Genomic DNA, 11,034 nt, shown 5'->3' on the forward strand with positions numbered 1-11,034 from the left:
CAAACATTGGCAGGGAAGAAAAGCCACCTATGCAAGAGCATAAAGGAGGAGCCAGAGATTAAAGTACACTGTTGATTCTTCAATCTCACACAAAAGTAGCAGCATGTGATTCTTAGTTACACCATGAAGAACAAGGCAGAGGCTTTCCGCTGTGCCCAGAGGGGCTATAAACAAAGCCCCAAAACAAAAACCCCAAACCACAGCGGAATAAGGCAGTATAGTTTTGGGGTTTCCCTCTTCTCCCAAAAAAAGCTTGAGTGTAAGAGGTACAAAAGGAAAATAGATCATAGAAACAAGAATTGTGAGACAGGAGGAAAATCAGCTATAAGGAATTAGTTACTTTCTGACATGTTTTGCAGAGAGAGAGGAAGTCTTTCTTCATTAACATAGAGAAAGAAATAGTTATCACATACACACAAAGCTTCAGAAGAAGTCATTGAGGTTAAGAACAAAATTCAACAGCCAAGAATTGAGTATGTGCATTCACTGCTACTTGAAGTATTAAAAAATACAGCTGCCATCTTCTTTCTGGGATAACCACCTTATTTCCTTCCCAGAGTAGGAAAAGAATGTTTTCAGAAACTAATTGTTATGCACAGCCTTACCATGCATGCCACCTTGACTTGTTTCCCACTACCACCCCCAAAAAAAAACCGTTTTCCAAAACAAAAGTCACAAGCAAGTTTCAGACAAAATATATATATTTAAAAAAATCTTTACAATAAGTCAGGAAACATAGGAGCTTGCACACAGTTTATTATAATAACACAGTTCTCAGCTCCCTACAGTTCAGATAACCCTGGTGACAGTGTTTACAACTTCTGATTTTTGCTTTCATAACTTTGAAGCAAACAATACATTTGAGTGTATTTTACTCTGTGCAAATAAGACAACTTTTGGAATCCTTCAGAAGAAATATCCAAGATTCTGTTTGTAGAGGTCCTTTGTTTCTCAAAGATGATTTATGAGAGTTTTTGTTTTAAGATAAAGTGCTCCTGTCCAGCAGAACCCAAAGGCCTTCTTCAAGAGTTCAGAGAGCAAGTCTAGCTCAGATTAAAAAATAATTGGTCATACAAATTCCAGCTTTCCATGTCCGCTGTACATTCCCCAGTGGACTAGCGAAAGAATTTTATCATTGCTGAGGTCTGAATGTCTCATTTTATCACAGGTCATGCAGCAGTTCTCGTGACCAGTCACAGGCACCATGCATTCCAAGTCCAATTTTGCCACCTGCCCTTTTTTTGAATGATGTCCATGAAAACTATAGTGCAAACGTGAGAGCATTTGCTGTCGTTGATCTTGCAGTCTCTTGTTTTCACTCCTGAGCATCCTCAAGGCCAGCATGATAAGGAGCACCAAGATTAGCCCACCAGCTATAGGAACAGCAATTACAGCTGCCCTGAACCATAACTCCTTTGAAGAAGTCAATTCCTGCACCTTGGTGATGAGATTCCTGCTGCTATCATGTTGATATCTGCTCCCTTGTCCTGAAAAAGGGAAAGATTGTGAAGCTTATTTTAGGATTTATATATACTGGTTTACATGTAAGCAACTCCCTTAAATCCCACACTGACAAGTGTAACTAGCAACAGCTACACTCCACAGTATCTGCAGAAAATACTCCTGTAAAGGAAAAAGATGAGTTTCTAAGGCTGCTATTACCATGGAATTTCTTACCCCAATTAGCCAATTTAACTATGAATACCACTGCCACTGATCCCTAGAAGCAATGTCAAGTTGGCAAGAGAGACTTCCAATATTAATGCAGATTATAAAGCTTTTTGGCCAGGATGCTCCTCTGCATCCAGTCACCCTCTTCTCCCTCTGGTGTCTCTATTTACATTAACAACTAAATCCATAGTAGCAGACGCACAAGGTTTTGACTGTCGCCAGCATGATGGCCAGAAGACAGATTTCACCAAAGCTTTATTGCCCTACCTGAAGCATCGCCCCTGGAAGGAGACAAAACATCATGCAGTCCTCTGTAATTGCACATATCTTCATGACAGCATTCCAATGTGGACATGGTGGTGGTGCCAGAGTGGTTTTGTGCTTGTTTGGCTTGGCAAATATCAGCTGTGCTTGCAATAGAGTCCAAGCAGCCGTGAGTAAGCGGGGAATGTGTATTCTGAGGATCAAGCAGTCTGGAGAAGCAGGCGCTGAGCTCAGATTTGCACATATAGCCAGTTGCAACACAGTGTGCAGCATCACAGTAGCATCTGATCTCACCTAAAAAATAAATATTGTATAAGACAGGTAAGAATTTGATCCTACAAGGACACCTCACTAGATATTCTTTTTAGCCACAAGCATCACACAACCAAACTCAGTGGCAGTTTCGAGGTACTCCTCTAGACTGTAGATCCACAAGAGCAGGAGTTGTTTCCTTCCCATCACTGTACCACTCAGTGCCTACACGTTGTAACCTTAATCCCTGTAGATGCCTTGGGGCACTTGCTTTAATTACTAGAACTACAGTCCTTTGAATTAAAGCAAAAGCTTTTCACTAAAACAGGGAGGGGTGGAGAACTGGCGGGGGAGGTTACAGTGGCTTTTTTTCCCCAAGGTGAGTAACTAACAAGACCATTTTATAGCTACTTCCACTTGCTGTCAGTAGTTGCATTTAACCACATTTAAAGTGAAATCCCAGTTCTAAAAGCAACACACCTTCAGTCCTAGAAGGAAGTCACATCTATGTTTTTACCATTAGTCCATGAACAGCATTCTATTTTTATAAATGTAACATTTCTTTTAACTGGGCATAAGCACACAACACAAATAACAGGTTTAAATACTTATGAGAAAAATGAAAAAAAATCGGAACTGCTGAATTGTTTATTACCTCTTAATACTGTGCCAAAATTTAAAAGATTTAACTAACACCTTATAAAGCTATTAGCTAGAACCATTACCATCCAAGTCTCCCAAGTCATGTGTGTGTGAAACTGAGCAACTATTTGTAATTTCGCCAGAAAGAAATTCTTTTAGTTATTCATGCAAAAAGGCTTTTTTATCAGTATTATACACCCAAAAAGTTTCTGTTTGTAACCACTCTGTTCACCTGAGACAACGTCTCTCAACTCAAATTTAAGTTACTAAATGGGGTGAAACTGTAAGGCTAAAAGCTCTCCCTTGCCTCTCTCCCGTTTCACATGCAATCCAACATGTAGTGAAAAAGGGGAAACAGATTGAAAATTCTCTATCAGCTCCATGAAAAAAAATCTCAGGAAACCTCAAAAATTTCTGAAGGATGTGATAAAAAGGTTCCCTTCATAAATTCTTCATTTTGTGCTATCCAGACTGTTCTGGTACGAATTAAATATGTTCTGTGGTGTAGTGAAAACTTACTCTTTATAGGCAAGTTGCAACTCAAACATAATTCAATGTGCCACTGAGCCACGGTTTCAGAGAGAGCCAGATTTTGGAGTCATCCCTGGAAGATCGTACGTAAAACTACTTCTTATGTGTCTGTTGTACTTGCCATTACAGTAGCATCAAGGCTTTCAAAGTCAACCACATTGTCAGATATCTTCCTTCTACAGTCTGCACTTCAAAAATCAAACTACAGACTTCTCAGCTGCCACCCCTTCTTATTATACCACCGACCACCTATAGCTAAAAAAACCTGTTCTCTAAGATGTTAAAAGTCATCCCATCCAAGTTAACTTCCTCTCATCAGGCTACTTTAATAATTTCTACAAAATGCTACTGCAGGCTCCAGGCCTTGAAGTTCCCGCTGCTTCTTTAATAACTCTGCTTAATAGAAGCCAAATGATGGAGTGTCTAACTGTCTCCAGTCCAATTCCCGTGGGCTTTTAGACTAAGTAACCCAATTTTTCATGAATTCACACTCACTGTCATCCAGCATGTTACAGAAAAAAGACTCGATCGTTTTCTAAGCATTCTATGTGAGGTCTTCCCCCCTACCCTCTCTGAGAAAAATACTCTTCAAAATTTTCTCACTGTATGAGAGTTAAAAGATGCAAACATGGCACAGTACCAGAGCTGACAGCCCTTTCATGAGTCTCAGCACAGCATGGGAATAAAGTGAAACAATACACATATTTTCATTTTAACTGCTTACACAATCACGCTTAAAAATCTACGTTTTACTGACCTACAACAATCCTATGAACAAAATCTGACAGGCTAATCGTCAGGTTAATTCAACTGCTTTTTAATTAAAGCCACGTTTTGAGAGAAACAGAATGGGCTTTGTATTACTGTATTAAAACTGTATTTCTGTCAATTCATAAAGTTTCTTCCTGTGCTATGCAAAAGGCCAGAAAGGGTATTTAGTATTTTGAAACAGTGAACAATGCCCTTCTGTTCCCTCCCCTTTCTTGTTACTGTATGTAGCTATTAAAGAAAAATGTCTGCTTTTAGTCAAGATGGCTACAGGAGAGACTGCAGGCTTCTCTTAAAGCTTTTGAAGTCAACAGCAGCCAGAAGTCTGTGATCCCCTAATTATATCATTATCAGGCACATAGTTTCAGTATCTGCGACTTCACATCACTCAGTCACTCCCTGTTCTGCCCGCTTTGATGGGGCCAGCAGGCTCCCCCCTGCACGCTGCAAGACTGTTATTTAAGGTTAATTACAGCCTTCCTTCCAAAATAAATAAATACCGTCGCCCATCACCACCGTGCTAAACTTACTCCTTACCCTTCTCCCCGGAGCACGGCGATTACCGGCAGCCAGCGGGTCGCCTCTGTCCCGGGACGGCGCTGCCGGGGCGGCCACAGCACAGCCCCCCGCGCCCAGCCCAGCGCCCCGGAGCGCCCTGCGGGGCCGAGCGCTGCTGCCGGGACCCCCGCGGGGCCGCGCCCGGCCTGCCCGGCCCCGGCCGCCAGGTGGGACGGCACGGGCGGGCAGGGACGGGGCGGGAAGCGCAGCCCCGACGGCTCCTGCCTCCAGCCCAGGCCCGGCGAGGGGCTTCCGACACAGCGCCAGCCCCGCTGCCCTCGGGCAGCGCCGCCCCGCACACCACCCGCACCCCCTCACCTCTGGTGAGCAGGACGGCCATGGCGCACAGCTCCAGTTGCAGCCAGATGAAGATGTAGCTGGAATGGCGATCCATTTACCCGGCGCCGCTCGCCGCAGCCCGCAGCGCAGGCACGGCCGAGCCGCCGCCCGCTCCTGCCCTGTCCTGCCTCGCCGGACCGCCGAGGAACCGCTCGCCTGCGGGCAGAGCCGTGGCGCGGCCACCGCTGCGGCGGCGGGCCGGGGGGACGGCCGCGGCTCTCCGCCCTTCCTCGCTGCTCCGGGCCCGTGGCGGGACCAGAGGGGACACCCAGCGCGGTATCGGGCCCGGCAAGCGCTGCCTCTGCCCCAGCGCGGCGCCCCCGCCCCGTAAATACGGCCCAGGCCGGGCGCGCCGCTCGGCCCCGCCCTCTACTCCGCCTCCCCTCCCCATTGGCTGCGCCCCCCCGGGGTGGGCGGGGACTCGCCCCGCCCACCCCGCCCGTCCTCGGCGCGACTCCCGACTCGCGCCCCGCCCACGGCGCCCCCGAGCGGCGGCGGCGGCTCCGGCCCGGCGGGAGCGCGGGGGGTGACCTCGCTCAGCCGGACCCGGGGGTGGCACCGGGTGCGGGCCCCGCATCCCCGCGGCGCTGCTGCGGGAGCGGCCGTGGCTGCACCGAGCGCCGGCGGTCCCCGCGTTAAGTTCGGGGCTGTCCGCGGGCGTCGGAACGGGCTCCGCCGGTTCTCCGGGATAATCCCCTGCGGAGGCAGCAGCGCTGGGTTCCACCAGAAAATGTCATGTCCTGGCCTGGATGGATGGATGGATGGATGGATGGATGGATGGATGGATGGATGGATGGATGGATGGATGGATGGATGGATGGATGGATGGATGGATGGATGGATGGGCAGTTTCTCAGCCCGAGGCTCTTGGTGACGAGCAGAGCCGGAGCGGGACGAGGCGCTGCCGCCAGCCCGGCCCCGCCTGTCCGACCCCGACGCCCAGGGCTGTACGAGGTGCAGCAGTGGTGCCACAGCGGGTCCGCCGGTAGTTTCACTGCAGCTGGGGTTTTATTCCAAGTACATGGGAATCTTGCATTCGGGCTTGGAGCAGCGCAGAGCTAACAGCCACCGCCGGAACCGGAGCGCAGCTGCGATCTCTATCCCTGGCCGCTCTCACGGCCTGCGATACACTCTGTGGCTCAGGGGGCATCTGTACCTCCCGCTCAGCCCTGCAGGGTCTTACCTGCAGCTGTCACATCCACGTAGCAAGGGCAGGCCCGTGGGACAGAGCCATTAGCAAACATACCCGGCAGTAACTCTATTATCTTTCCAGCAATTCCTTTCCAAGAGCACCTGTTGGGGATGGAAGCACAAGGTGATGTTCTACCACTGAGCTCTGACACAGCTCTTGCAGGTTATCTTTAAACTGGACAATTTTCCTTCATGTCTTGGTGCTGAGAAAAATGTGCCCATGGATTAAAATTGCTTTGCTAACTTAGTTTTCTTCTTTCTATTCTCATTACATTTTATAAGCCTTGATTTCTACAGCACTGTTTCCCATTTATGGGCAAAATGCTTTAATATTTGGGTCCACTGCTAGAACTAAAACTGTTGCATGATGTGTAGATAATAAGTTAAGAGCAAAAAATTATTTTAGAATATTAATGTGAAATGTTTTGTGAGTCTTTAAAGACATTTTCACTACAGGACATAATACCTTGTGACAGAGACATTCCTCCCTGAAAGAGAAAGGAGGAAATATGAAATCTGAGATTGAGATAACTCCAGTTTACTTTGGCAGAGAGGAACAGACTGAACCTCCAGCTAATTAGTGCTGATGCCATCACGTTATAATGGTTTTACTGTGAGTCTTGTGATTTGCATATGTATAAGATAGATACACGTGTGCTGCACTGCAGTCTTTACACTTATGTTATACATATTTGCACTCCACCACAATGTAATTTCCTAATTCTTGTTTCTGTTTAGAAATTACAAAAACAGCAAGAACAGCCAAGCCGTATCTCCCACTCTGGCACCGCCTATCAGACACTCATTTGCAAACATACGAAAATATCATTCATTATGACTTAGAATCATTATATAAACATGTACAATTTTGTTTCTCCTGTTCCTGCCACTGGTGACAAGTGCATTTAGCAGATCTCATTTGTTACATGTGATACCAACAGACTGGAAATGGCTTTTATTCGTGGAGCCACATTACTGCACTAAGTAACATGAGAGACTCCCTGAGTATTATAAACATCCTGGCCAAGCGAGCACAGACAGACTAACCAGAGGGCAATGTGCTCGAGATCAGGTTTGAACAGCAAATTTCATTGACAGCTGTCAAGTTTGAATTGTGAGGTATAATTTACTGTAAAAAATTGCTTTTTCTGTATGCTACAAGCCTGCATGAAATACCACAAGTGAGGGAGGGACAGCAGGGATCACTGCACAGACTTAGTTCCCCCCAAAGAACCTGTAGTGGATCAAATCAGGGAGTCAGAAGGGTTTGACTGATATGCTGTGTCTCCTCAATCACTGAAACTCTGCTCAGAGAGCCCTGCAAGGGTTATGTGGGGTCCTCTGACAGACCATAACATAAACAAGATAATTCAGCTTCTGCAGTGATAATTTGCTTTTGTTTTAGAAGCAAGAGCCAACAGGGCCAGATTGGCCTGTAAAAAAAGGGACAGGAGACAGACCCAGAAGAAAGCAATAATAACAACATGTTCTGCAACTAGAAGGAATGTGGGATAATGACTACAAGGAACCATCAAGGAAAGCGTCAGAAGCCTGAGGCCGCATTACGTGTCTCCAGCAGCCATGGGAGAGCAGCCTGGAGCCTCCACTTGAACGGACTACACAGCTTGTAGTCAGAGCCTGCAGAGCACAGGGCAGCTCCCTCCCACCAGATACGCTGAAGCCCTTTGAAGCCAACATGAACAGAAGGACCTGGTTGCAAAACCAGCCTCTGGGCACTACAGGGAAAGGTACTGCTTTGGGAAGCATCTCGCAGGAGCACGTTCTCCTCTGCATCAGCTCAAAACTCTGTCACAGATAAAAAATTTGATCTTTAACAAGATGAAATTGCCAACTAAAAGAAGAGGGCTACGCAATGAGTTTTTGCAGGCCCCACAAATGCTGGTTTGGTTCTTTTACTTCATTTCACAAGCCAATAGTTATAGTGCCAAGATTCTGGCAGGAGGACTTTAGAACTGATCAGTCCTTCTGACCAATACAGATGAGCATCCAGTATCCTGAACTACTCCAAACCAGGATTTCTCCTATTTGGCAAGCAGCTGCTCAGGACAGACCCTTCTCTGCCCTACAATCACATTCCAGAAAAGGCTCACTATATTCTGTGAGGAGCATGTGAGCAGTGCAGCTAAGCGAAAGTCTCCTTAACAATGTCAGCTGGTGAAATGCCTCCAATGAAGTGCCAAACCACATCCACCACCTTTTCCAGAAGCTTCATGAGCCTGAGAGCCCCAGAACAGGCATGAAAGGATGGCTGCCATGAGGGGTTCAGGCCTTTCTCGTGTCAAGAAGGAACATAAGATAAGCCAAGACAGAAGTCAGCCTGGCAGCAATTTCCGAGTACATAACTTTGAGTAAGAGAAAAGCTCCACTCTGGCACTGGGAAGTCAGCTTTAGAAATGTCAACCTCCTCCCTTTGTATTGCTTCTTTTGTATATTCCCTTTTTCTTTTACACATGAATTGGCATTAATGCTTGTCCCTGCTGCTACTGCCTATTGTTTATGCACCACTGCAACAGTGTGCCTGCAAAACCTAGTAAATTAAGTTAAAACCTCAGCCTGCAGGTGCCCCGAGTTTAAGTAACTCACCCCAGAAAAACAGTTTGGAGTGAAAAGTAATTCCTTCATCTGGCAGCTTTGAACATTATCATGAATTCCTCACCCTTCTGTGAATTTGCCTGTCATGCTGGCAGCTCGCCACCATTTCCCTCAAACGATTGGATGCAACCCTTCCACCAATGTCTAACAAACAACAACTGTGTTTTTGCAATATTCTTTGCTTGTTTGAACCTTTCAACCACCTCCTGCCAAAAAAAAAGGGGGGGGGGGGCAAAAATGGAAGTGGATAACAGCTGTAATTTGGAAATACTTTCTCCATTCACTTCTACAGTCAAGGCACCAGGGCAGCGGTGTCCTGGGGAGACCCGCATTCCTCAGGGAGCTGAATATTTGCATACTGCTGGATGTGCACACCGGCATTTGCCAGTACTGCCACATAAGATGCTCATTTCACTAGCAAGGAAAGGTTAGTACTGCTACATTGGAGTAATTTCAAACTGGTGTCAAAAGCAACATTTGCACATCATATCCATTCTTTTTTGCACCTTGCAATTATAATTCAGCTGAGAATTTCTCATTCGGAAATTATATGAAGTTAAAAGTATTGAGACTGTTTAAAGCATCTTTGGAGCAATACTAATCAGAGTAGTTTGGGTCTTTCATTAACTGCTCAATACTAGCCAAGAAACAACTAACTTTTTCCAATTATTTTGCTAGCATTTTGGATATGATACATACAAGTTAATTTTACTGAATTACGTTTATTTATGCTGATTATTGCCTTTAAAAAAATAATTAAGGCTTAAGCTAGCATAGCTCAGCATAAAGCCCAGGGGGCAGGGAACATAATATGACTCTGTGCAATCCCTTTGGCTTCCCACTTCTGGGGCTGGCCATGAATTTACTGAATCAAGTAGCCATTTCAGAATCTAAGGCTATGCAGAGCCCAAGGCTGGCTCCTTCCCCAGCCGCTCCCCTGTAATAGGCAGGCTGCCGAGCAGGTTCCCACAAGGTTAATAACTCCCAGGGAGCTTTATCCCCGTACCTGGGGCAGTTCAAAGAGGTGGATAGAGAGCTGCACATCATTCCCTCACTTTCGGCAGCAATTAGCGCGTCCCCAGTGAAACTCAGTTACCTGCAAACTGAAGGAGGGCAGCTACATTCCAGAGATGATCAGTGATACCTGTTCACGTAAGTAAGAAACCAGTCTAGTGTTTGTGTGGCAGGACCCACTTCTCCATGCGCATGTTACGTGTCATCTAGATTGCATCAATCTGCATCCCCCTCAGACACAGGACATGATAAAGAGACACTCTTTAAGAGGCCCAGAAAGTGAAGCATTTACTCTCATACTCATCACTTTACTTTTTTTTTCATTTAAAACTAGTCCTCCCACCCACAAAAGAGAGCACTTCTACTCCTCTCAATCAATAGGACGATTTGCATTTATCCTCCTGGAGGCATCGCTCCTAGGACCGGGGCCAGAGCGATCCAGTCGATAGGGGAAAGCTGCAGTAAGACTGGAAAAGAAGCAGCAGAGAGATTTCCCCCAGGGAGAAATGCAAAACACTGGAGAAAGGCAACAATTATTGTAATTGAAGGTAATGAGGCCGAGGCGCCAGCTCCAGCTCTGCTTAACATCATTCAATACAAAGTGAGACACGCACGGAGGAGACGGCCGGAGCCCGGCCGGCCCCGCGGCGGCCCAGCCCGGCTCCCGGTACCCCGCACCCAGCCCCGCAAGCCGCCGCCCGGCCGGCTCCTCGTCTGCAGCGGCACGGATGCTCCCGGGACAGGCCTGTCTCCTGCGCTGATGCATTTGGGAGAGTCACTCTGGACTTGACTGTTCTCAGAGTCCCAGAGTCCTCCTTTCCCTTTCCATCAGAGTCTCCCGTGTCTGTAGAATTCTGGGTGTGTTTATCGTAACTGTGCACTGAAAGTCACGCCTTGACCACCGAGTCGCTGGGCCAGGGACAAACGGTGTCCTGGCCCGTGGCCCCGTGGCAGGACAAGCTCAGCCCCAAGCCCTTAACTTGCAGATCCCCTCTCTCCCACCGCAGCCTCCTTCCCCGCAGCTCCCCGATGTGGCGAAGCGGCTCCCCGAGAGCAGAGAGAGAATGATGTGAGGAGCTCCACCTGCCCTGCGGCTCTCCCTGATGCTCAGCCGGGGCATGGTGCAGGTGGTGTAATGACTCTAACCCTGTGCCCGGCCGACACGTTCGCTGTCCCGGAGCAGAGCTTACA

At 47.4% G+C, this 11,034-nt stretch overlaps 1 protein-coding gene across 1 annotated transcript; it reads right to left on the minus strand.

Annotated features, from left to right (window-relative positions):
- Positions 1-683: 683 nt before the first annotated feature.
- On the minus strand, positions 684-5,342 carry BAMBI (BMP and activin membrane bound inhibitor). Its single transcript, XM_071559958.1, has 3 exons — positions 5,005-5,342; positions 1,939-2,229; positions 684-1,487 (listed from the first exon to the last, which is right to left on the minus strand). Exons 1-3 carry the CDS (start codon positions 5,078-5,080, stop codon positions 1,069-1,071), a joined length of 786 nt encoding a protein of 261 aa, XP_071416059.1. The 5' UTR covers positions 5,081-5,342; the 3' UTR covers positions 684-1,068.
- Between the last annotated feature and the right edge of the window lie 5,692 nt (positions 5,343-11,034).

This window comes from Pithys albifrons, chromosome 7, assembly GCF_047495875.1.
Source record: "Pithys albifrons albifrons isolate INPA30051 chromosome 7, PitAlb_v1, whole genome shotgun sequence".
Taxonomy (NCBI): Eukaryota; Metazoa; Chordata; class Aves; order Passeriformes; family Thamnophilidae; genus Pithys; species Pithys albifrons.

Coding starts and splice junctions, on each gene's coding strand:
- BAMBI (XM_071559958.1), bottom strand. CDS start 5,080: ATGGATCGCCATTCCAGCTACATCTTCATCTGGCTGCAACTGGAGCTG. Junction 2,230..5,004: donor GGCCGTCCTGCTCACCAGAG/GTGAGGGGGTGC, acceptor TTTATTTTTTAG/GTGAGATCAGATGCTACTGT. Junction 1,488..1,938: donor TTCCAGGGGCGATGCTTCAG/GTAGGGCAATAA, acceptor TCCCTTTTTCAG/GACAAGGGAGCAGATATCAA.